Raw genomic sequence first — 27,010 nt, 5'->3', positions numbered from 1 at the left:
ATCCTCAGAAGAGTCCCAGGAGATAACGCATGTTATCTTCTCCATAACAGAGATTAGAAACCACTCAGAAACAAGATGAGGTGATCTGCATTTACAGAAGCATCCGGCTGACGACTTAGGAACGGCCACTTAGGTAACTGGCTCTATAGTCTTAGGCAAATTACTTCACCTACGTCAGCCTACCTTTTCCCATCCTTTAAAGTGGCATAATAGCAGCTACCCCTTCGGTCGGGTCCGTCGTCGTTAAATGAAAGAAGTGTGTCGAGCGCTGTAAACTGCGATAAACTGTGCTGTCACTGTTTTCCAGGACCACGTGGCGCCAACCCGGGACCCGCCACCCAAGACTGCACAGAAATCGAGCCGTTCCGCTCCGACCGCCAGGGTGCGCTGTGACGCGGCTCGGGGCCCGGCGGGAGGCCGCTCTAGCCTCTCCCGGGGAAGTCGCTGCCCTTACCTTCAGCAGGACCTCGCGCCTCTGGGTCCGCGCCCGCTGGCATCTCCGCTCAGTCCTCCAGCTACCCACTGCCCGCCTGCCGCCCACCATGGCCCTGCTGCACTCTGGCCGCGTCCTGTCCGGAGTCGCCGCGGCTTTCCACCCAGGCCTCGCTGCCGCGGCTTCTGCCAGAGCCAGGTAAGCAGGAGGAAAAGGAGCCGGGGCCAGAGGCCTGCCCAGCCGAGCTGCCGGCGCCCCAGGACCTCTAAACCCGCCTTGAAGGCACACGCGGGCACCCTCACACACCAACTTTCTCCGCTCCCTTCTCGGATTCACAGGGGGCTGATGACTGAGCGTCCACATCTCACAATGACCCTTTGGGTCCTACATTCCACCGCTCCCATGTCCGTGGGACTGTCGGAGAGCGTGCCAACGCGTTCCCCTGGGTTAGGAAGAATGTCCCTCGACGGCCGCCGGACTCCATTCGGGGTTGGGGGCGGGGGTGGGATCCAGACTCGCAGTTTCGGCTCGGTGGGGGGTGGGAGCGAGGGGAGAGCACCGGGGCTGCGGCGCGGAGCAGGCCTCGCGCGGATTGGCTGCGGCGCCGGCACTGCCTCGCGCCTATTGGCTGCGGCGCCAGGGGCGCGTGTGCCCTTGACCCGGCCGCTCTAGGGGGGCGGCGGGGCTCACTGGTAGTGGTCTCCCCGGGCCGCTGCAGACTTAGACGGACTGCGGCTGACTGCTGTTTGTGTGTCGGGGCAAGGACGCTCAACGGAGGAAGATTCTCGGGCTGTGGCTTTCGGGCTCGGCTTTCTTCTCTGCATCCTGTGACCTTGGCTCGCGGCATCCTCCCGCCAGTCGCCTCCTGAGTCACCAGTGACCCCTCCCCCAGCCGTTTGGCCCTTGGATGTAAGAGTCCGGGTGTAGTGACTCCCCGCTCCCGCCTTTTATCCCTCAGGAGGTCTGGCTGTAGGAAAGTTGCCTTTCTTCCCCTCCCACTCGCTCTGCTTTTTGATCTAGAGAATATTTCTTCATCCCAGTTTCACAGAGCCAGGCACTAGACCTGTGCTAGACAGATACTGCAGTGAACAAACAAGCCCGAGGGAGGGGTCGGTGCCACTCAAAAATTCCAAATATGTTATTTCAAACTGTGTGATGTGTTGCAGAGAAAAGGTTGCAGAGCATGAAACGAGTCAGTAAACCCTTCCTAGTGGAGCGACCTAAGCCAGGCTATTTACTTCACTCAAGAAGCCGATTTGGGACAGTGCCCTTAATAACTCCCTAATCAGGAGCCGAGTCTCCAAAACCACCGCAATCAGATATTAACTCCAAAGAGCAAAGCCTTGACCTCTTGGACGTGTCTTGGCCTTTTTGTTTGAATGCATGTAGGAAGCCTCTAAGCCGGCGGGACACTTTGTCCTTTCCAGACCGTGTACAAGTTTGCCCAGGCTTTCACTTCTCTCCCTGGTTTGGTTCCTTCTTGGCCCACTGTCAGGCTGTGCTCTTTAAGGCAGCCTATCTAGTGGGCCAGAGTTAGGGAGGGCTTATTCCATGGACGGAGGAGCCTGGTGGGCTACAGTCCATGGGGTCGCAAAGAGTCGGACACGACTGAGTGACTTCACTTTGCTGTCATTTATGCAGCTAATTTGGAGAACAGAAAGCAGTGCCTAAAATTATAACCAAGTGACAGTCTGTTTCACCATTGTAAATCTCTTGTTCTCTGGATTTGACTGAGTGCCCTCAGCTCTACTTACAAAGTGCTTGGTGAAAATCCCTGTGGTTCTGTCCTTTTAGTCATTCTTTCACTTTGACAGCCTGATTCTTTTGTGTCTTTTCCCCATTAGAATGTGAATTCCATGAGAGCAGAGACTATACCTACTACTGTTCTATCTCAGCACTTACAGTGTTGGCTGGCATGCCTTTCAAATGAAATATTTTAACTTTAAACTTTGACTTTTAAATTAATGCAACAGAGACAAATACAACATTTTAGCATTGTATCTTAGTTCAAAGTCTAAACATAGGGGAACCAGAGTGGTGCAAAATGTGTACCAAAAAAGTCTTAAAATATGTGAGCACCTGCAGTTGAGGTGTTCAGGTTTAACTATGATGCATGATTGAGTGACAGAAACAGGTGCCTGGCCTGGCTATGACTGTCAGACAACAAGAAAGTAAGAACCTCCTTTCCTGCCACTGTGGATGTGATCTTTACCTAAAGCCAGATGGTAAAGTTGGAAAACATTTATAAAAAATAAACTCAACTGGTTGAAGTTTCTTTTCCTTTTTTTTTTTTTAACAGCTCATTCTAATACAGTGAAACCTTGGCAATTGGTATTCTGAAGAACTGGATATTTATCCTATGAAATACTTAATTTTCATACTTGAGTCATTTAAATGAACTAAGTTCAAGTGTTTCATATAGCTGCATTTTTTATACAGAAAGCACTAAACATTTAACGTTTCCTTGTGCTGTAAAAACATAGTAACATGAAATCAGACAAAGTCACAGGACAGTGAAGAAAGGAAAATATGCTAATGTATTTTATAGATATCTGTTCTCATTTAATTCTGATTATTTAATTTGTAGTGAAATAACTGAAAGAGTATCAGGAGACCATTTAAAAAGGCAGTGTACAGTAGTGGTACAGTAACCAGTAAGATCACAGTTGTATCATCTTTGCTGTTTTAGTTCTATGATCATAAGCAAGTCAATTAACTTCTCTTATTTTAAATTAAGAATGTGAGGAAAGCATTTTAAAAACTATGAAGCACTAGGTAGGCCTGAAGAAAATTGCAGGGTTTTTGAGTTGGAGATGCTTATTTGCATACTCTGTACCTAACATCTTTTGGTTGACTGGTAAACATTGCTCAATGGCTGAAGCTTTGCACTTTTGTCCAAAGTGCATAGATAAGAGTGCTTTGTAGGCCACAAGTTATCAGCATCGATTTTGTCCCTGGAGCACTCTTGGTTCCCACTAGTACTCTCTTAAAAACAGAGTTCTTGCAGTGTAGATATAATCTTTACCCTTTTAAGCAATAGAATAATAAAGAGCATAAAGGACTCAAACATCCTAACTGATGTAAAACTAAATCAAATGGAATATCCCTGCTCCTTTATTTAGATTAAGATTTAATATTTTGAAATTCTTTAAGAATTCTTAAAAGATACCACTCAGTCAGTTCTCTGCCAGAAGACTCAAGGCTGTGATTTCTGAAGAAATTTCTCTACTAGATAAACTTCTTAAAGAACTTGACAAATAAGTGCTTTTCATACCCTTTAATAAGAAGGGCGCCTTCTCCTTGTGGTTTAGGAGCAGTGGCTCTGTCATTGTTGATGGAAGGCCTTGAAAATAGAACTGTGTTTTTAAAAGTGAAAATTGCTTACCCTAAGTTCTATGTCCTTAGACACTCAGGGCATTCCTTGCACTCATAATTTAATGATAGTGATATAGATGGGCAGATGGCTACATGTTTCCAGGGTCTGAATCATGAGTAGGATATAATGAAAGCTTTCGCCAGGCACAGTTCAGAAATTGCTTCGGGATATCTGTTTGTTACTATTGCTTAGGTACTGAAACAGCCTAGCAACCTAGAACAATGGAAAAGAATGAGAAGGAATTTGAGTCCTGGCAGGAGTGCTAGTCTGGAGGAAGATTGATGATATCGCCCAAGACTCCCGAAAAAAACTGAGTAGTAATCCTTGAAAAGCAAGAAAGGCCTGCATTTGGTCATAAAGTTGTAACTGACGCGCCTTGAATTTTTTACATACTTGCCTCACGAGTCTCCGTACTAGTGGCAAGATGGTTAATAAAAAAAACAATATGTAATAGTAATTACTTAGTGATACCAGCTAACATCAAGCACTCACTGTGTACCAGGCCCTGTGTTTGAGTGTTTTACATTTAATAACTCCTTTCATCCTTATCACAGCCCTCTGAGATAGGTGCTGTTGTGCCCCCACTTCACAAGTAAGGAAAGTTGAGGCTTAGAGAAGTTCATTGATTTGCCAGTGCTCACATAACTGGTAGGTGACTGAGCGTTGGAATCCGTGCCATTTGCCCAGTCCTGACGTTGCCCAGGGCAAGCTGGTAAGAGAAGTAAATGCCTGGAAAATCTGAAAATGGAATAAACCACCCTTTGACAAGAGAGATTTAGCTGTACACACCAGTTACAGCTCCAGAGACTGAGACAGTTTTCAACTTGTCAGGAGAGCTTAAATTTACCTCTGCAGCCATGTCTGAGCAGCCCTCCCATGTGCCTTGTGGAGGAGAGAGGTATATTAGTGCTGACTGGCCACAAGTTCAACAAGAGAACAATTGTTGGGGAAGAAATTCTAATGAAATAATAATTCATCAGGCTTTCAGTGTGGGTAGTGTTCTGTGCTGTGCTGAAGCATTTGATTGGTTAGGATTGGATAGATGATTACTAGAAAAGGTGGGCTGTTTCACCTAAGTCACTGGGAACCTTGCTTCCCTAGCTTCCAGTTTCTACCACAACACCCTAGGCTCTTTCTTACCCTTAGCCTCTGCTTAGAATGCCTTTTTCCTCCATTAATCTGTAGCATTTAGCTTTCAGGTCACCTCCTCCTGGAAGCCTTCCTAAGCATGTACTTCACTCCCCTTTCCCGGCTATCAGGCCCTTTCCTCAGGGCCCCTATGAATAATAATCTATGCCCTGAACCTATCTTCATCTCTGTATTAGCCCCCTCATCTCCAACCCCAGCCTACATTGTCTATAACTCCATGCTGGTCACTCCACTGGGCTAATCTGGTGGTGAGGGATTGTGTTTTATTCTTTTTTTTATACCCAACTCTTAGCACACAACAGGTTCTCAACAACTGATTTAGAGGTCAAAAAGACTTTGTTTTCTATAATATGAAACTATGAAAACACCTTTCTATTCATTATCCCTGAAGGAAAAGGTCGAATAAGCTTTTTCTCAGCACAGTAATTTACCATGAGGTAAAAACCTCAGTTTTATCCACTGATGCATCCATGCTGCCAGGAGGTTTATTGGGGGGAAAAAAAGATAGTGCTTTTCAGGGGTCAAATCACAAAGATAGTTTTTGGTGAAAGATAGCCTGAAGTTTTTGTGTTTTCTGTAGCTAGGATTCAATTTTGGGAAGGTCAAATGAAAGTGTTGTTAGACGTTACTAATATTTGGTCCCTTGATTAAGATTAACAAAGGATTGTGAGTGCCAGAGAAATAATCATTGCTTACCTATTTGATCAAAACAACAACAGAATAATATAAACATAGAACATGATTGTAAAGAACTGGCTCTTTCAAATGTGCAGAACATCAAATAAAAAAAAAAAAAAAAACTTTGAGTTGGAAAATAGAAGGAAAAAAAACTCATTGTACCTTAAATTCTTTTGTTCACTGAATTGCTAGCCAAAACTAAGATTAATCTACTAAATTTGTTCTAATTTATGCTTAAATAATCAAAGACATGAGAGTCAACATAAAGCATAGAGAAGTATTCTGCTTCCTAAAATACAGAATCTCTAACATCTAGACAGATTACACGAAAGGTAAAAAGTAACCTTTCATATTGTTGGTAAAATCACCAAGAGTGATTGAGCAAAACCTTGTTAAAATGGGAACACATTTCGTAGCTTCTTTTCAGACTCAGTTATTATAAACCAAAACAAAGTTCACTTTCTAAGGTTTGTCATGCAGCACCACTTGCGGTGTCTCCGTTGACTGACGAGGGGTTGAACCAGGCCACTGCAGTGAATCCTACCCGTGGGGCTACCATAGCACTCACCTCCCCTAAGGTGTGTCTTACACGTTCTTTCACAAACTGACACTTTAGGATACTCTCTCGGTTTCGTTTCTGATACAGTAAACCTTGGTAGGCATATGCCATATAAATAAAGGCTCAAAGGCTTTTTTGGATTCTCAGTAAGTTTTAAGAGAATAAAGGGATACAAAGACCAAAATGTTTGAGAGCAACTGCTTTAGGACAACACTTTTTTCCCCTGAAAAACAAAAACTTACACATTTATTTCTATATCACTGTTGATCATGGTATAGTCTCAACCACTCAATAATTATAATCTTAACCAAAGTAACTTACATTTCACAGATAAAACAGGGGAGGGAGTTGATGTCAGTCCTACACAAGCATTTAATTAGGCTAAGTAATCAGCATTTCAGTATTCTGTCATACTTAGAAATTATCTCCGTATCAATGATTAATTACTCTGTTAACTCATTATAATATGAATCCAAGATTTTAAGTTATTCAGAGATCTGAGAAATTATCAAGTTGAGTATTCCAAAATTTACAGTTCTCCCCAAAATTCTCTCCAAAACCCATAACCCTAGTCTAATCATGAGAAGAACATCAGACAGATTCCAAAAGAGGGGCATCGTACAGAGTACCCCTAACCAGTACCCCCAAACAGTCAACGTCATCAGAGCAAGGTATGTCTGGTACTGTCGCAAGCAAGAGGAGCCTAGGGAGACATGACAACTAGATGGAATGTGGTGTCCTGGAACAGATATAGAACACTGGGTAAAAACTGAAAAGTCTGAATAAATTGTAGACTTAATGTAGCAACCATTGGTTCTTTCACTGTAACAAGTGTACCTTACTAATATAAAGTGTTAAGAGGAAACTTGTGGGTTGGGTGTACAGGAGTTCTGTACTATCCAATTTTCTCTAAATATAAACTGTTCTAAAAAATAAAGTCTGTTAATAAAAAGTAAAAGTATATTATTACTGGGAACTTCCCTGGTGGTCCAGTAGTGAAGACTCCCTGCTCCCAAAGCAGAGTGCTGGGTTCGATCCCTGGTCAGGGAACTAGAGCCCACATGCTACAACTAAGATCCCCCATGCCACAATGAAGATCAACGATCCCACTTGCCACAGCAGGGTCCCAGTGCAGCCAAACAAGTAAAATAAAAAATAAATATTAAAAAATGTATTACTGTTAAAATTTAAAAATTTGTCAAAATAAAAATTGGTTGAACACAAATTTACATTTTCCATAATTTTGAACATTTAGGAGTGGTGTTGGACTTCCTAGGTGACTCTGGTAAAGAATTCACCTGCCATTGCAGGAGATGTAAGAGATGTGGCTTTTTTTTTTTTTAATTGAAAAATAATTGCTTTACAGAATTTTGTGGTTTTCTGTCATACATCAACAGGAATCAGCCATTTACTTTCAGGGCAGCAATGGAGAAACAGACATAGAGAACAGACCTATGGACAAAGTGGGAGGAGAGGAGGGAGAAGGGGAGAGTGTGGAGAGACTAACATAGAAATTTACAGTACCATGTGTAAAACAGATAGCCAGTTGGAATTTGCTGTATACTCAGGATACTCAAACAGGGACTCTGCGACAGGCTGAAGGGTGGGCTGGGGAGGGAGATGTGGCTCTGATCCCTGGGGCAGGAAGATCTCCTGGAAAAGGAAATGGCAACCCACTCCAGTATTCTTGCCTGGGAAGTCCCATTGACAGAGGAGCCTGATGGGCCACAGTCCATGCGGGATCACAAAGAGTTGGACACGACTGAGCATGCACACGTAGGAATGCTGTTAGCTTCTTTTATCAAGTGAACTAGTGTAAATTTAGAAAAAGCAAACCCGCATAGAATAAAATGTATGCTTATAGTATATTAACATGAATAAAATATATAGCTGGGTTTTTTAAATCAAATTTAGTCTTATTTATCAAGGATTTAATTTATATGAACTTGAATTTCTAAAATGTTTCTGAGCTGCTTTAAGAAAAGAAAAATTGAGTCTAGCACATTTTAAACACTAAAAATTCAGTTTCTGTAACAATTAGAACAGAGCACCTTTACTTTGAGGTTTTTGTAATCTATTTTATCAGAGATAGATTAATCAGTGTTTTCCATTCTCACCAGAGATGGAAAACATTTAACATTCAGACACTCAGAGATATAACAAACAAAAAAGACTTTCTGAATTATACATGGAGACCTTCTATCTCTTAAGATCTGTAACTTCGGACTTCCCTGGTGGACCGGTGGGGGCACGGGTTCAATCCTTGCTCTGAGAACTAAGATCCTGCATGCCAAAAAGAAAAAACTATAAGCTTCAGTTACAGGTGAGGAGTAAGAACACACAGTCTCAAGTCTTACTTAAAGAAAAGGTGCAGGGAACTTCCGTGGTGGTCCAGTGGCTAAGAATCCACGTGCCAACGCAGGGGACACGGGCTTGATCCCTGGTCTGAGAGGATCCTGCGTGCCACAAAGCAGCTGGGCCCGTGCAGCCCAACTGCTGAGCCCGAGTTCAAGCCCGCATTCCGCACACTGCAACCGCTGAGTCCAGGAGCTGCGACTGTTAAAGCCCCAAAGCCTAGAGCCTGCGCCCTGCAGCTAGAGAAAGCCAACACACAGCAATGAAGACTCAGCACAACCAAAAACCATGCAGGACTCACCTGGTGGTCAGTGGCTAGGACTCCACTCTCCCAGTGCAGAGGGACCGGGTTCGACCCCGCGTCTGGGAACTGGGTCCCGCGTGCCACAACTAAAGATCCTACGTGCCACAACAAAGATCGAAGATCCCACGTGCCACAGCTACAAGCTGGTGCGGCCACATACGTAAACAAATAAAGATGCAAAGCAACAATAGAGTATCTGTCATCTCTCCCAATGGAGAATAGAGCTCTACTATCCATTTCCAGAAATCACTAATGGGCAAAGAGTAATGCCACATTCACAGTCTGTGTTGCCAACAGGGACCAGCTTACTGACCATAAAGGAACCAGAACCCCCAAATTAGTAGGGAGTAGGGAACAAGCTAGAGAAAGAGCTGTTTAGGTGCATTTCCCTCTTGGGATTCACCCTGGGAGTGCTCCCCCAGTGAGGCAGTTCACCTGACCTCACCAGGTAAATCCACTGGACAGTGGTGGATGACCCCAAACACTGAAAGGATAAGGTTTTTCTTTTAATTCTTATTTTTGTACAACTTTTCAAAGGTCACATTTCATTTGCAGTTATAACAAAATATTGACTATATTCCCTGTGTTGTACAATACTTGCTTGAGCCTATCTTAATATCCAATAACTTGTACCCCCACTCCCCCTGCACACTCCCCACTGGTGACATTAGTTTGTTTTCTGTATTTGTGTATTTTTTTGTATTTCTGTATTTTTTTTTTGATAGGTTCACTAGCTTTGCTTTATTTTTTAGATTCCACATGCAAGTAATAGACAGTATTTGTCTTTCTCTGTCTAACTTAATTTCACTTAGCATAATGCCCTCCCAAGTCAATCCATATTGCCACAAGTGGCAAGATTTCATTTAAAGGATATTTTTTAAGGTAAAATCATGACTCATACAAATATAAAATACTGGACAGTGTTAAACATTTTAACTCAATAAGTAATAAGGAAATCAGTGCCATATTACAACCGGTTCTAAATACCTGGCAATTCTTTGTCATCTTCTCCACCACTACTGCCCCAGCCTGGTTCAAGCCTTCATCTCTTTCTCTTGCTGGGTAAGGAACCAGATTTTTCAGTGATCCTGCTGTATTTCCTCTCCCTCTCTGCATTCAGCACCCCATCTTGTGACCAGACGAGCTATAAAAATCTATTCATATCACTGTTCTTACCTGATCACCATCTGCCCTCCAAAAAAAACTTAAATGATTCTGTATATTTTCACTGCATCCAGAATAGAGCCCAGGAATCTATTTTAGCAGGCTTTCCAAATGATGCCCTTATCAAGTTGGGAAACAGGCTAAAATGCAGCCCCCTTGGTCGGGTGTATTACATAACAACTTTACATTGGCCTTGCTTCCTTCTCTTGTCTCATCATTTACCACTCAGCTTCTTACCTCCAACTTACTTGTGATATCCTTTGCCTGGGAATTCAGGTCAGGTTTGGACTGCGTTGAAAGCATGTACATCCACCCTGTCCTTCCCAGAATGAGTCGGGTGTCCCTGCCTTTTGCTTCTCAGCATTTGTGTTGATACTATTGGCCTTCTCCACTCTTCAGCAACTGCTGTGAAGTCTTAGGTATTATTGTGTTATATTAGTGTCTGTTGCTATACTGTATGCATAGTAGACATGCAGACATTTCTTAAAATGGATTTTTGGCAGATCCAAGTTGTCTCTGGCCATGGAAATGTAGGTACTGTGACTGATGTCTTATTTTTCCCATTTCAGCTCCTGGTGGGCTCATGTGGAAATGGGGCCCCCAGATCCCATCCTGGGAGTAACAGAAGCCTTTAAGAGAGACACCAACAGCAAAAAGATGAACCTGGGAGTTGGTGCCTACCGGGATGATAATGGAAAGCCTTACGTGCTTCCAAGTGTCCGGAAGGTAAGCTTGCTAGACATCTGTTTGGTGGGGATAAATAACTAAAGGGCCCTACTGAAGACAGACTCCTGGATTGGGAGTCAGGAGACCTGGGTTCTAGTTCTGATACTCACTACCTGAATCACATGTGTTATCTGGGGTAGTCTCCTTAGCTATAAAAGTGAGAGGTTGGAACTATATGATCTTTTCCAAGATTGAACTTCTATGATTATCTGTAAAACAGGCAAAGTGTAATGATGGTTGAGATGGTTCAATGGCATCACTGACTTGATGGACACAAATTTAAGCAAGCTCCAGGAGTTGGTAATGGACAGGGAAGACTGGCATGCTATAGTCCATGGGGTCACAAAGAGTCAGACATGACTGAGTGACTGAACTGAACTGACTATAATGATTAATCCTAAGGATGCACAAAAGGTCCAAGAATGTAAACATTGTCTCTTGGTGATAGGAATAGCCCATTGTGGATGAGGGTTACCATTGTTATGTCCTATTTCTCCCATTTTGATTGCCTTAATAAGACACAACTACCTAGGCATGCTCTGTCCTTTCATCCTATTGAACTATTAAATAATTTTATTTTATTTTTTTATTAGTAGTCTTTTTACTGGTTATCACAACTCTAAATAATGTAACTAATTTTTAAAAGAAAATCTTTCCTTTCCATCTGCACCTCCTCTGATGAAATAGCAATGTGCTGCTGTGTCACTTCCAAACATGGGGTAGTGATGTGTTGTTCCTACAAACAGCAGAACTAGGCATTCTGAATGGAAGTTACTGAAGCATAATTTTGGGTGACAGTAAAGAACCACATCTGAGCTTCAGTAGGCTGGCTCAGGCCCTTGTGAGCTGCTGCAGTAACAGAGCAGGGGCTGAAGGAACCACCGAAAGAAGAAATTTCTGAGTGTGTAGGAGTACAGATTAGGTGTCATCTCTCTAAGTAGGAAAAAAGGACTTAAGAAATAGCTGTAATGAGAAGACTCACAGAAACTGCCAGCTCCTGGGTCTCAGGTCATGCAGGGGTTTCTTTTGTTCTCAGTAAGTCAGTTTAAAGTATTTGGCGTGAGGCTTCCCTGGTGGTCCAGTGGATAAGAATCTGCCTGCCAGTGCAGGGGTCGTGGGTTCAATCCCTGGTCAAGAAGATCCCACGTACCTTGGCACAACCAAGCTCATGTGCCACCACTGCAGTGAGAAGCCTGTGTACCACAACTAGAAAAAGCCCATGAAGACCCAGCGAAATAAAAAATTAATTAATTAATTTTTTTCCAAAGACCTGAATTAAAAAGAAGAAGAAAGGAAGATTATCTTCCTGAACAAGTTTTTTAAAAATAAAATTTAATTTAAAAAATTAAGTATTTAGCATGTGTTAGCTACTGGCAGAAGCTGAAACACTACCACACACTTTTGTACATTATCTCCTAACTCTTTACCTGAGTCATATGAGGTGTAGACACAGCTGTTGAGCAAACTGAGATTCAAGGAGGTTAATAATCACCCAGAGTCGCACCGCTAGTAAGGGTCAGCCAGGCCTCCGACTCCAAAGCATGAAGACACGTGACTATAACTGTCAACCTTGTGACCCCATGGACGTAGCCCAGCAGGCTCCTCTGTCCATGGGGATTCTCCAGGCAGGAATACTGGACTGGGTTGCCATGCCCTCTTTCAGGGGATCTTCCCAACCCAGGGGTCGAATCCAGGTCTCCCACATTGCAGGCAGATTCTTTACCATCTGAGCCACCAGGGAAGCCCTCTTAGATTAGCATATACCTTGAAATACTCCTTTATGTATTCAGTTTGATTTTATCATCTTATATCTATTTTAAGTGTTGCTCTTAAACCTTGCTCTTGTGCATTCTGAGAGTGCCATTTTTTGTTAAACCAAGAGATATCATATACCTACCCATTCACATAAAACCTAACTTTAAGAAATAATAAAATATGATTTAAAAATATAAAATTTCTGTGCTATTCATAAAATACATTCTAATTACCCTTCTTCTTGGACAGTATCTCCAAATTTTTTAAAAGAGGCTTTACTTCCAAAATTTAACTTAGAAAACATTTTTTCCTTATCTAGGCGGAGGCCCAGATTGCTGCAAAAAATTTGGATAAAGAATACCTGCCCATTGCAGGGCTGGCTGAATTTTGTAAGGCATCTGCAGAACTAGCCCTGGGTGAAAACAATGAAGTGTTGAAAAGTGGCCGGGTAAGTAGCATAGACTCTGGCATCATACAGAGTCTGTTTTTAAATTTAACAGATTAAAAAAATAATTAAATTTAACAGATTAAAGAAATTTGAAATAATTTGAACAAGAGAAGATGTATCACTTTGTGTGTGATGATTGGAGGTGGCCACACAATGACTTCCTTTAGATGGTACATTGGCACTCTCTCAATAAAAGATTTCCTATAATACTAATTCCCAAAATGGAGTAGGAATATGAAACTGTTGTAATCTGACCGAAGATTTGCCACTGCTTTCGCTATTAGTCTGTGTGAGCTTATGTTCTTTTACATTTAGTGGCTTTTAAGAGTGCCAAACTATGCCGAGTTTTAAGGCCTGAAGTTAGCCCTCTCACCCTCATGCCCCCACGCTTCCAGCTTAGACACAGGAAACAGGCAGAAAACAAGCCACAGGGGGACTGCTGGGGCCAGGAGTCTGGAAGTCCTCTGCCTCCTCTTCACAGCCAGCTTGCACATAGAAAGAGAGCAGCCCATATTCACTTCTGAGTGTCTCCCTCTTCTCAGGGCAGAGAGCATCACTGTAGCCATGAGAGGATGGATGCACAAGGGACTCCTTGATGTCTCCTCCCTCCAGTTCCCTGGGGGGCCCTCTTTCTATGAAAGAAAGAGGTCCCTAAAGGTCATTGAACATAAGCTTTTTACAAACAGATTCTTGAATGCACCCACAGAGAAAGCAGAAGCCACTTCATGCACCTGGATACAGCCAGCCAGCCTGATATGTGGGCTCATGTGCATTACAGTTTACTTGCCTTTGAAGCAAATATATTTTTTAAATAGATACATTTGTGTGTTTAAATATTTACTTTTCTGGGTAAGTCCTGGGGAAAATACACAAAGTAGCAAAGCTAAACTAACACATCTCCCTTCCCCATTCCCCAGGCCAGAATAAATGAGTTATTCACAAGACTGATCTAAGTCAGTCCATCAGTTCATTTGAACTCCAAGAGAAGCATACACCCTCAACCCTAGGGTCATGTAATATTTATTGATTGTAAGTCATGGACAAAATATGGTCTGACGGCTGTCTGTCAACCAACCAACCGTTGAAGTAAAGTGAAATCTTTCAGTCATGTCTGACTCTTTGTGGCCTCATGGACTGTAGCCTACCAGGCTCCTCCATCCATGGGATTTTCCAGACAAAAGTACGGGAGTGGGTTGCCATTTCCTTCTCCAAGGGATCTTCTCGACCCAGAAATTGAACCCAGGTCTCCCACATTGCAGCAGACGCTTTACCATCTGAGCCACAAGGGAAGATCCAGCCACCTGTTTACCCGTCATTAAAATGTCTATATTTTTCTGTAACTGTTGCTTAGTCTGTGTTCCTAAGCAACTGGCCTATCTTAAAATAACAGTTTAAATAAAATAACATCAGTTTCTTTTTTATAAATTGCCATGCCTTTGTCAGTCTTATTATCAGATCTACAGTTAGGTTTTTATTTCTATCATGCCCAAGTTTGCACAGGCAAACTTTGTTTACAAAAGAGTACATTAGTAGGGGTTCCCACCATTTACTGCACCGCCTCCCAGTCCAGAAGGTAGACTTACGTTTTGTAGAGCATAGTACTTTGTGGTGCCTTCAAGCAAACAAACAAAAAAACCCTACTGTAGTTTCTTCCTCATCCCCTAAAGTTGACCAGTTTGAAGATTTACTGAGGCCATTTCCCTGTTACCCTAAAGATATTTTCAGATTATGAAAACACTTAGGATATGATTCATGTAATAATGTTATTCTAACATGCTTGTTGACTTTTTAAGATGACTTGCTTTTTCATGTTCAGAGAGTCATTCAATTTCATCTAAGTCTAGAATAATATTTTAATGCAGCGGCTGTTGGTCATGTCTTTTTTCCTCTATGTGAATCACTCCTTTTTCATATCTGGTTGAGGCAGGAGTTGTGTCCTGAAAATTTATACTACAGCACGGTATGACGCCAACAATTTTCAGGCCAGGCCATAAGGAATTAGCTTCCACATCAGCAAAGGTGCTGGAAGGTGAAGAGCCAGCGCTTTTGAGAACCTGTAAGGAGAGTTCATCTGTCTCTTAGAAAATGGAATGAAAACAATAGTGCCGTTCTCTTGGTTCCAAATCTTCACTTGGAAGGATGCCCTCGGCTTCTGAAGAAGGAGGGGTACTGACTGTACAGCGCCTCGCTGTGGGCTCGAGCTCGGGTTGGTTAGGTCGTGGGCCCGTAGGGTGGGCGCACCTCACTGACCACTCTCCTCTCTGCCCCAGTATGTCACCGTGCAGACCATTTCCGGAACCGGGGCCTTACGGATCGGAGCCAGTTTTCTGGTGAGTCTGGAAACTCCTTCAGAAAAGAGCTGTAAGACGATCTGTAAGTTAGGGGTGATGGGGTTCCCAACTGTATATGTGTTTGGCTTCTGACCTGGAAGTAGATTTCCTCTTTCCACAAGGCTGGAAGATTTCCTGTTCTCTGAAAAGTAAAGTTTGAGGAGGGGAGGAATGGAAGCACTTAGAAGAAACAATAAGGAAGAGATTATTATAAAGTATAACTTACTGAGCACATACGGTAACTAGGAGCTTTTATATTTTAACATGTTTAATCTTTCTGAGGGAGACATAGTTAATGCCATTTTACAGAGGAAGAAAGTGAGCCCAGACAGATCCTTGGCTACAGAGCCCAGTATAATTGTCGGAACCTGAACCAGCCCAGGAAGTCTCACTGCTGAGTCACCACTCTCTCTCAGTCGTAGAGAGAAGCTGACTTTCAGTAGAGAAAAACATCCTCTCAGTAAAATATACTAACTTCTTTTTTTTTTTTTTTTTTTGCCTCTTCTTTCTTCATTTTTCCATTCACTTTCATTTGATCTTTTAGCAAAGATTTTTTAAGTTCAGCCGGGATGTCTTCCTGCCCAAACCAACCTGGGGGAATCATACACCCATCTTCAGGGACGCTGGCATGCAACTCCAGAGTTACCGGTACTATGACCCCAAGACGTGCGGCTTTGACTTCACAGGCGCTATTGAGGACATTTCAGTAAGTGTGGCTCCAGGGCAGGAGGGGGGAGGGAACAAGGAATAAACCTCCTTGTGGAGGTTCGATGTCTCCCGCTTGGGTCTCAATATCCAACTTACTAGGATGAGGGGCTTCCTGGTGGTCCCGTGGTTAAGTCTCTCCATCCACTGCAGGGTGTTGTGGATTTGATCCCTGGTCAGGGAACTAATATCCTACATGCCACACGTGGAGTGGCCAAAAAAAAACCCAAGATGAGCTAATTCCCAGACCTCATGTTATCTTCGTTACTTATCAAATAATGGCGACCCTGTGGCATTTCAGGAAAATGATCTCCTATTAAGCTGCAGAGTGATCTCTTGGTCTTGTTCTCTTTAGAAAATACCAGCGCAGAGTGTCATTCTCCTGCACGCCTGTGCCCACAACCCCACAGGAGTGGACCCTCGTCCTGAGCAGTGGAAGGAGATGGCGACAGTGGTGAAGGTGAGGGGGGTGAACTGACCGGTGACCGTTCTGGATTTAGGAACTGGCCTTGGGCGCTTCAGGTGGCAGAGTCCTAGCAGTGAGAATTCACCTCAAGGCTGCATGAAATTTCCACACATTGTGTAGTCACCAGGAAAGAATTCCTCATTTGCATAATTAGCAGTTCTGTAATTCATGATACACCAGGAGTTTGAAAATCACCTTTTCTTCCTCAGCCAAGATGTATGGGATTCTGATAAAACTTGTCCCTGGCTAGTCTGCACAGCTGGCATCCTCAGCCCCGTGATACCTGCTGGTGGCGCCTCCCCTTGCCCTGGTCAGTGGTTACCTGGTCTTCCTTGCATCCACTGTTTCACATCCCCTCCTGTCTTTGCCACTCTCCTCAGCACTGCCGATAATTATTCACAGTGATTCTCATTCTTCTATGAGAGAAGGCACTCGTCAAAGTTCCCAAGGAGGGAGATACTCCTGTTGCCTCACGTCCCCATTCTCATTCCTTTCGGTTTCCCCTTTCTTTGGATTCTGTCAAACCTAAGCTGCGAACAGAACGAGTCAGAGAAAAGCATTCAGGGAGCACTTTCCAGATGAAATGGTTACAATGAGACCTGGAATAAGATGGCCTGCCAGAGTCGCATTAGCCCCAGGAAAGGCTGAGGCTTGTCCTGTGTTGAGTGGACCAAAAGGATTACCCAGACCACTGTGGCCTTAGAAGAGCTTCCTGTTTGCACTTCCCTGGCAGTCCAGTGGTTAAGACTCTGCTCTCCCAACGCAGGGGCCACAGGTTCGATTTCTGGTCAGGGAACTAAGATCCTCCATGCTGCACAGCTGGGCCAAAAAACAAGGAAACAGTTTTCCTGTTTGACCACACAGCATTCTTTCCAGATTGGATCATCTTTTCTTAATGTCTTCTTGAAGGCTTATATCCACCAACATAAAATATATATATGTGTGTTAATTTCTTAACTCTAGGAAAGTTAAACATCTCCAAACTGACACCTGGGGACAAAACTGTTGACTCTGAGCAAAGCAGGCATGGTCCGATAAGCACAGGTAATCATCTGGGGCGTCTTGAGAAGGACTGCCTAAAGCTTTGGTCATCTTTTCTTTCCTTCCCAGAAAAACAATCTCTTTGCATTCTTTGACATGGCCTACCAAGGCTTTGCCAGTGGCGATGGTAACAAGGATGCCTGGGCTGTGCGCCACTTCATCGAACAGGGCATTAATGTTTGTCTCTGCCAGTCCTATGCCAAGAACATGGGCTTATACGGTAAGCTAAAGGACTGAGGGTGATGTGTGTTCTGTTGAGATTGAAGAAGTGCTGGGAGAGGGGGCCACAAAAGTGTAGAGTCAAGGGGGGAGGGATTGCACATGAGGATGTGTTTATAACAAAGAGTTATTTTTGCAGTGTTTCTAATGGAAACATATAAGACATAGCATATTTAATCATGATTGGTTCAGAGAACCAGAAGACAAGATCCATTTTGTCTTTTCAGGTGAGCGTGTGGGAGCCTTCACTGTGGTCTGCAAAGATGCCGAGGAAGCCAAAAGAGTTGAATCCCAGTTGAAGATCCTGATCCGTCCCATGTATTCCAACCCCCCTATCAATGGGGCCCGGATTGCCTCCACTATTCTGACCAGCCCGGATTTGCGGAAACAATGGTAAAGGCGATTTACACCTCCCCAGCCATCTGCCTTTCCCACCACTGATCCTTCAAAGCTCCCTTATACTTGGCTTATAGGGGCATGCAGTTATCACTCAGCTTCCATAGATGGAAGGGGAAGAAGGAGAGAGGAGTATGCATTTTGTCAGCACTTTCAAACAAATAAATTGGTTTTCCCCTGTAAGAGACAGACCTAATTCAGAAACAGCAGTTCCCTGTAGTCCATCATCTCCATGTTAAGTAAAACCTGCCTTCTCTTAAACTGAAGTGTCTTATGTAGGAAAACTTTTTTATGAATGTTATATTTTTTGTTTTTATCCTAATAATAGCAAGCATTGAATTGATATTTCTGCATATTTTATATTATCTATACTATCTGAATCTGTTGGCACCTCTGCTCTAAATTAGTGTTACACAGAAAAAAAGATTCTTTTAATCACAATCCACATAAAGCTTATGTCTTACATCATCACCTATGTATATATGAACATATAACTGAAACTATATACATATATATATATACTATATGTGTGTGTGTGTGTATATATACACACACAGCTTTCAAAACTCAATATTTGGTCTTCCTGAGCTATACTCCAAATTTTTTTAAATGCCAATTGCCCCCAACTATATTGAGTTTATGACCTACTAATGGGTCATGGCCGCAGTTTAGAAAAACTTGCTCTAGATCAGGGGTTGGCAAACTGTTCTGCAGATCAAATCTAGGCTGCCCCGATTCTAGTAAATAACATTTTATTGGCCCACAGCCCTACCCTCTTGATGAATTTGTGTGGATGCTCTCATGTCACAACAGCAGAGTTCAATAGTTGTAATAGAGGGTTATACAGCCCACAAAACCTAATATATTTATGATCTAGCCCTCCAGAGAAAGCTTGCCAACCCTTGCTCTGTATAATTCAGAGTCTTGGAAGATGTGATTTGTTATGTAAGAGTTTATCCTGTATAGCTGATTAGCTGAGGGGTAGATCCCTAAGCGGCTAATGGGATAGAAGAGCTAAGTCTGTAAGAAACTTCATCCTCAGCTCACCTGGACATCATGTGACAACTATTTTTTCTACCTTAAATTAATCCTATGAACATTGAGGGTAAATAGAGTCTGGTTCAGGATATTTCAGATATATACTAGGCTTACTAAAAAATCAACTACTTTTTAAATGAGAATTTTATTTTTTTCTTTTACAAGATTATTGTGTGATTACATTTCAGAAAATTTGGGCAAGTCACTATAACCCAGATTTTTTTTTCCCTTTGCTGTTATCATTCCTATTGTAACATGAATAATATGTCTATGTATTATATGTGTGTATATTTATTAGATATATATGTGTAGGGTTGGTTTGTTTTTGTCACAAAGAATTATAATAACCTTTTTTCCTTAATTTTTAAGTGGTTTTTAAAAAAGATTTCCATGGTCCTTAATGTTTATCAAGATGTTTATTTTTTTTTTTTTAATGTGTGCATTTCAATATTCATTTGAAGTCTGTAGTGTACAGAGATGACAGAGATACTGTGCTAGGTGACTAAGATGTGGGTCCCTTTGGGGAGTTTGTAATCTAGTGAGAGAGATAACATGTATAGCATTGATACAAGACAGACAGACAGGACAAATGCTGAGTAAAGGAAGAGCAATTGATTAGTGGGAAGTGAGGGAGGATGTGATGCAGACAGCATCATTTGACTGTGCCTTGAAGAGAGGAGGAGCTCTTTTCCAAAGAAAGGGAGGCGAAAGGAAACTTGGAGGGAGAGATGTGCGTGAGGATCAGCACAGGCGCGTGATGCGCATCGTGCAGGGTGTGCTTTGAACGTCGGGAGTTTTGTGGCAGAAACACTGAGTGTAAGGAGGATGCAGAGGGCGGCGAAGCTGGGAAGGTGGGAGCAGATCATGTACTTTGATATTGTAAGAAGCCAGATCTTCACTCTGTGGACAACAGGGATCGTGGATGTGATCCTTGGGGGCACTGGTTGCTGAGGTGGCCCTGCATCTAGCCATTTCATGTGCTCAGTGCCTTTAGGGCCCAGGCTCAAAGTGAATGGAGCTGGATGAATAGGACCACAGGAAATTTAAAATCAAACGCCATCCTTAGTGGGGCCAGGGGTTCCAGCTCCAGCCAGTAATCTCACTGCTGATGCAATGTTGCCAGCTTCTTGTTTTTTAAGAGGGGCTGCAAATCTACATCTTTATGTGCAAGTACCAAATTTAGGAATGTTTAACTGGGTCAAATAAGACCTGACTAAGACTCTTATTTGACCTTTAGTTGGCAACATGTAACCTCTGTTCTAACTCTGCATGACACCATCATAGAGAGATGGTTTGGAAAAGTGAACATATAAGAACAAGGAGGTAAATTCTTCACAGTCATCTAGCTGGTAAGAGCCCACAAGAATTGCCCAGAGCTCCCCAGGAATGGAATGAAAGGGTAGTTCCTGAGGAAGGGGGAGACTGTGTCTTGAATCCAGAAGACTGCTTTCTTTGCTCCCCCAGGTGGAATTAACCCTCTCTTCTCAGGGCTCTCTTTGCACAGCACGAATCTTTTGGTTCATAGCTTGTCCTGCTTTGTCCCATAGTCGGTTGTTTACAGGTATGCCCCCGGCCACGGGTAGTGAGCTTTTAAAGGCAAGGCCCAGATCTCAGTCCTCCCTTTCTCCTCAGCACTTAGATATGGCTGGGCACATAGTCATTTCACAGCACACTGTCTTAACTGAAGGTGGGACTGTTTCCTCCATCCACGTTAAAGAATAAGGTAATATTTTACTGTTTAATTTGAAGGTTTTGCCCCTTGCATAAAAGATGGAGAGCCTTAGCCCTCCTAAGTTTTAGAATGATTTATTCATTCTTCTTTTTTTGTAATTTGAAATTCTAATTGGCTTTATTAAATAATTCATAAATTGGGCAGTATCCATCTGGTAAGTAGAAAGGCACTCTGTTCATTTTCCTTAATAACTCAATTATGTCAACTATTTTAGTTGCCTGATCATAGTGCTCTGATATAAAGCAGAAGGCTATCAAATAGCTTTCTTCCCAGACCAGGACTTGGTCAAGAACAGAGAATTGAGGCACCCTGGGAGAATACTCAAGGGAGGTTATTAATAAAAGTGCTGAGACCTGGCTCATCTGTCAGTGCTTGGCCAGAACTGAGCTGCATCTTGGGGAATTTTTTTTTTCTTTTTACAGGTTGCAAGAAGTAAAGGGCATGGCCGACCGCATCATCAGCATGCGGACTCAGCTGGTGTCCAACCTCAAGAAGGAGGGCTCCTCCCACAACTGGCAGCACATCACTGACCAGATTGGCATGTTTTGTTACACAGGCCTAAAGCCTGAACAGGTGAGTAGACTCCCGTTTCTCTCCTACTGAGAAATTGATCAGTCCTTGCAAACCAGCATTCCTCAGGTCACCTGTGTATTTAGGATTACTCTAAGAAGAATCATTTTGAAACCTTTTTAGGTAAAAGAAGTATGAAGCATTCATTTCGTTTTATTCTTTGTTAGTCATTTACCTTTTGTTAGTACTATACCTGTCTGTTTACTCTGTGAGGTTACAAACTTCTGAAGAACAGAGTTTGTCTTGGTCACTTTTATGACCAGCACTGTTACTCAAAAAGATTCCAGAACAAACAAGAGCCTGAATATTGATAGGAGAAGTAGCTATTCCGTAGCTAGATTCTGGATCAGTTTTTCTAGAAATGCTGAATCTAAGATTTTTTTTTTCACCTGTCCCCATCTCAGAATTCAACATCCTACTTTAAGATAGCTATTTATTCTTCTTTTGTTCTAAGCTAACACACCAAACTCTAGGAATGGGTTTAAGTGAGAAAACAGAACTTCTGTTATTTTTTTTCTGTTCTAACCATTGGCTAGTTGTGCTGTGCCAGGGCTGGGGAGACCGCCCCCCTCAAGCAGGAAGGACCCACACACTCTTCTCTCGCAGGTGGAGCGGCTGACCAAGGAGTTCTCCATCTACATGACGAAGGACGGCCGCATCTCTGTGGCGGGGGTCACCTCAGGCAACGTGGGCTACCTTGCTCACGCCATTCACCAGGTCACCAAGTAATTCCCCTGGTCAGTGGGAACAGAGACAACCTTCCTGTCTTCAGCCTCTGCTGTTATGAGATTCACATGGAGGAAGAGGGAGGGTGGATGGTGGTGAGCGGATCATTTTTTTCCAACCACAGTACTTTAAAACTCAGCGATTGAATGTGTTTCTCAGAAAAGAACGTACAGTGAAATAGGGCGGAGGTACCTGTGACTGGTGTCGGGAACTTTGTGGCTGTAAACCAAACTCACCATCATCCTTTATTTCCAGTTTTTCCACCAGAGTTTACATGTACAAGAAAGTCCAAAAAAAAAAAACCCTGTCAATCACACCATTGCAATATTTCAGAAGCTTTAAGTGAAACACCTTTTGGTGTCACGGGTTTCTCTGTAGAACCAGCCTGAAAACCGCACCTGTTAGAGGCTTTGTGAAAATATGAAGTTCTAACATTAGCAGTCAGCCTCATGTTTGTCCTCCCGTGACTGAGCAACTTGTCAACAAACTGTATTATGGAAATTGTTTTCTTTTTTTTTTTGGAAATCATGTTTCACAGCGAGTCTGCTACCACTGTAGTGGGAGAAAATAAAAGATGCTCTTTCCCAGCTTATTTAAGAAAAAGAGAAAGAAGGCTCTCCTTTCTAGTACCTGCAGGAGTTTAATGTTCCTCTTTTCTCCCTAATCACTGCTGTTCCTTTCCTCGGGCATAGAGATCTGTAAGTAGCCCAGATTTTCATCCTGTCCTATTCCCTGAGTGACCATCAATCCCATCCCATAGGATTTACTTACTTGAAGAATGAAGAACATTATTTACTGCTCATCCCAATACCCTCGCTTTTCTCGTAACTGCACTTTATTTTGGCATCCTCTTCAATGATGGTTTATTTGGCATCCTCTTCAATGATGGTTTGTTTGGCATCCTCTTCAATGATGGTTTATTTGGCATCCTCTTCAATGTGGGGATGTCGCCTCTGCCCAGCTGGCCCTCGTACCTCTGTGCAGTGTGGTCGTGCAGTCAGTCATCTCATCAGGAGTCAGGCAGTGCAGGGTAGAACCAGGAAAGAGGATATTCTGGGCTTCAGTTTTAACCTTTGTGTGCTGCCAGCTGGGCTCAGACTTCACCCTCTGGAAAGAAAACCACCATTTGCTCTAATCATGTAGACTTATTGCAGCCTGGTTTCTCTGTTACAATAAAGTTACTGTAGACCCAACCTGTCTACCATGTTATCTTTTTTCTTTAATGGGATGAAAAGGTATGAGTGGGTATATATCCCCAGAATCTGGAATTGTGTCCAGGTGACCATAAGCCAAGAGATGTTTTAGCTGTTGCGAATGTAAACTAAAGCCACATCTTAGGTGTCATTCCTTATATCCAGTCCCATAATGTTGAAAATGTGGGTATAATCCTTTGGACCTTGGGGGAACAAGTAAGTGGAGTACCTCAAAATCCTGTGGCTATAGGCAGTGATGAGGAGATGATGGAGAGGTGGCAACTTCAGATATCTACATGATTCAAGTAGGTAATGTAAATAAATAGTACATGTAGAGTAAAAAAGTGATGTGAACTTGACGTGAGATGGTTACTGGTGACGAGCCAACATCCTCAGAGTGAGACATAGTAGAGAAGTAATTGACAGGTACTGTGAAAACAAAAACCCAGGGCTGCAGGTCTGCAATTTTTCAAATGGAAATCCTGATTTTTTTTTTTTTTTAAGGAGGTCTATTGATGCTTAAAAGCTGGCAACTAATTCTTTTTTTTAATGACTTATAAGCAAGATGCAAACTAGATCACCAGTGTGCGGCCTCTACCATAAAGTCACATGCTCCATCATCAAACATCCCAAGGTTTTCCTGTCACCTTATACTTCATGCCAGGAGCCATTCATGACAGGACAGCTCTGGGCAGACAGGCCGTGGAGCAGGGATCAGGCCCAGAGCCCATCCACAGTGTTTTGATTATAGTTAGAAGGGGTAAATGGGCTCACTTTGGTCCTTCCCCCTTGCATCTCCTCACTCTGAGAGAGAGACACAGTGCATGATGGGCTCATTTCCACCTCTTGGCTCTGTGTGTTCCTGTTGCTAATGGATATCCCAAGGTGATGAAAGGTCAAGTGAATGGACTGAGTCACTGGATGTCTTTGGGAAGGTATCTTAAATGGGGAAACAGGCAACAGATTAGTCAGCGGCTCTGTAAAGGAGCTGACTGCCTATCATAGAAGAAACTGCTTAAAGTCGCCCTGTCTGGAGCCAAAGTGGTTGAAAGTTGGCCATCAAGACCTCAGCTGGAAAAGGAACTTGACCACGCGGCCGACCTTGTTATTTTTAAACACATCCATTTCCAGCTCACCCTGGACCAAGTCCGAAAAGTCATGCAGGGTGTGAACCTGATGTTTTTCTGACAGTTCAGTCTGTTTGCCACCAGCCTTTTCCTTGTTTCCTACTGGAGTCTAAGATGTTAATATTCTTCTCCTTGATAGAGGAGGTGGTTTGCCTGCCCAGAAAGAGAAATCATGCCTTTGTTTCACTATAATTTAAGGCAGAATAGTTCTCAAATCTGGATTTTAAAAATATTGATTCCCTAGTCTTACCTCCGGGCATTCTGGCTCAGTATGTCTGAAGTAAGGCTTGGAATTTTTTTTTTTAATAATAATAATAAAAATAAACTTTCTAGATGATGCAGAGATACAGCCGACCCATGGGCCAGCCATTGGGTGCTATTAGACCAAACTACCTCATGCTTACCTCTAAACAACCAAAGTCCAGCTCATTCAACCAACTTGAGAATTTTGTTTTTGAGAATTTTTTCCTTACTCCTAGGCTGTGGAAATTTTCTTAATTAATTTTTATTGGAGTATGTTGATTGGAAAAAATTTAATAGAAATTAATGGTTTATTTCTATCTAATAACTGAAAGACCAACTTTTTCTTTTTTAAAAATTCTTATAAACATGTTGGGAATAGTGTTGTAAATCACATAATTGACAAGGGATTTGTATCCAGAATATATAAAGGAATCTTACAACTCAATAAAAAAACAATAACTGGAAAAGGGGTCTGAATAGACACTTCTTCAGAGATGACATTCTAATAGCTAATAACCACATGAAAAGATGTTAACATGAGTCATCAGGGAAATACAATTCAAAACCACAATGAGAATCACTTCACACCCACTAGGATGGTTATAATCAGACAATAGCAAGGGTTTTCATGGATATAGAGAAACTAGAACCCTTAAGGACTTCCCAGGCAGCACAGTGGTAAAGCATCCACTGCCAATGCAGGAGACACAAGAGACGGTGGTTCGACCCCTGGTTTTGGAAGATCCCCTGGAGTAGGAAAAAGCAGCCCGCTCCATTATTCTTGCCTGGAAAATCCCATGGACAGAGGAGCCTGGCTGACTGTAGTTCACGGAGTTGCCAAGAGTTGGACACGACAGAGCACACATGCAGTTATACTTAACAGAACATTTATACATCTGCTGGTCAGAATGTAAAATAGGACAAATGCTTTGGAAAACAGTCTGGCAATTCCTCAAAAGCTTAGACGTTGTTACCATTTGACCCAGCAATTCTATGTGTTTACCTAAAATAAATAAAACATGTGCATACAAAAACATGTACCTGAATGTTCACTGTGGCATTATTCATAAGAGCCAAAAAATGGAAACCATAAACGTCCAATCAACAGATGAATGAATAAGCAAAATTTGATATAGCCATACACATACATACATGTAATAATACTCAGCAATCAAAAGGAACAAAGTACTAAAATATGCTTCAATATGAATGAACCTTGAAAACAGTTCATGCAGGACACAAAGTAGATTAGTGGTTGCCAGGGGCTTGGGAGAGGGAGGAATGGAGAATGACTGCTAATGGTTGCAGGGTTTTGGGGGTGAGTGATGACAATGTTCTGATATTAGGTAGTGGTAACAAGCAAAACTCTGAATATACTAAATACTACTGTACTGAGCACTGAAAGTATGAATACTGTGGTAAAATTCATAAATCACAGCAAAATCATTTATGTTTTAAAAAAACCTGAAACAGCTCAGATGTCCTTCAAAAGTGATTAGTTGCACAAACTGCACAGACCATGGAATATTGTCACTCAGTAACAAAACATACTCCTTGCATGAGTCTTCCGGCAACTATGCTGGATAAAAATAGTCAATCCTAAAAATTTACAGACTTTATGATCCTATTTATAGAACATTTTTTGAAATTGAGAACCTTTTAGAAATGGAGTTGACTGCCATGGATGCGTGATTGAGAGGAGTTACAGAAGGGGGTGGCCTTACAGGAGGGAGGTGAGTGTGGTTATGTTAATATAAGGGCAACAGGAGGGATCCCTGTGGTGATGGAAATATTCAGAATCTTGAATGTGGTGTATGAATATTTGTAAACCCCACACATGATTAAGTTGTATTGAACTAAATATACACCAAAAATGACTATAAATGTGACTGAGTAAATGGAACATGATCAGTGGATCACGTCAATGTCAGTATCCTGGTTGTGATATGGTACTGTAATTGTGCAAAATGTCACCATTGAGGGAAACCAGGTAAGCAGTACACAGAATCTCACCAGCAAGGACCTTTGATGCATGGAGAGGAGGTAATATAGATGAGACCATTGGAATGCGAAAGGTTATGTGACAACTTCCAAGTGACACACAGCCAGAAACAGAAGCCAGGGCTCTGGACACTGATTCCTTCATTCAACAAATATTTGTTTGAGTGACACCAATGCCTCAGATCCTCAGTTGTAGAATCCAGGCGATAGGGTTATAACTATTAATATGAACAACTCTCAGGCCAGCCACAGCTCAAGGAGGTACAGATGACCCCT

General features: G+C 42.5%; 1 protein-coding gene across 1 annotated transcript; it reads left to right on the top strand.

Annotated features, from left to right (window-relative positions):
- Positions 1 to 429: 429 nt before the first annotated feature.
- Positions 430 to 23,363, top strand: GOT2 (glutamic-oxaloacetic transaminase 2). The gene is made up of 10 exons (XM_065925448.1): positions 430 to 631; positions 10,588 to 10,744; positions 12,819 to 12,947; positions 15,218 to 15,277; positions 15,822 to 15,983; positions 16,338 to 16,442; positions 17,559 to 17,709; positions 17,936 to 18,101; positions 21,297 to 21,447; positions 22,051 to 23,363. Exons 1-10 carry the CDS (start codon positions 543 to 545, stop codon positions 22,171 to 22,173), a joined length of 1,293 nt encoding a protein of 430 aa, XP_065781520.1. The 5' UTR covers positions 430 to 542; the 3' UTR covers positions 22,174 to 23,363.
- The last annotated feature ends 3,647 nt before the right edge of the window (positions 23,364 to 27,010 follow it).

Source organism: Muntiacus reevesi, chromosome 2, assembly GCF_963930625.1.
Source record: "Muntiacus reevesi chromosome 2, mMunRee1.1, whole genome shotgun sequence".
In the NCBI taxonomy this organism is placed as follows: domain Eukaryota; kingdom Metazoa; phylum Chordata; class Mammalia; order Artiodactyla; family Cervidae; genus Muntiacus; species Muntiacus reevesi.
This window is presented reverse-complemented; position numbering and strand designations above follow the sequence as displayed.

What these genes read in the sequence shown, in the direction of transcription:
- GOT2 (XM_065925448.1), top strand. Translation starts at nt 543, where the DNA reads ATGGCCCTGCTGCACTCTGGCCGCGTCCTGTCCGGAGTCGCCGCGGCT. An exon ending in TGCTTCCAAGTGTCCGGAAG is followed by an intron (nt 10,745 to 12,818) that starts GTAAGCTTGCTA and finishes TTCCTTATCTAG; the next exon opens with GCGGAGGCCCAGATTGCTGC. An exon ending in CCGGATTTGCGGAAACAATG is followed by an intron (nt 18,102 to 21,296) that starts GTAAAGGCGATT and finishes TTCTTTTTACAG; the next exon opens with GTTGCAAGAAGTAAAGGGCA.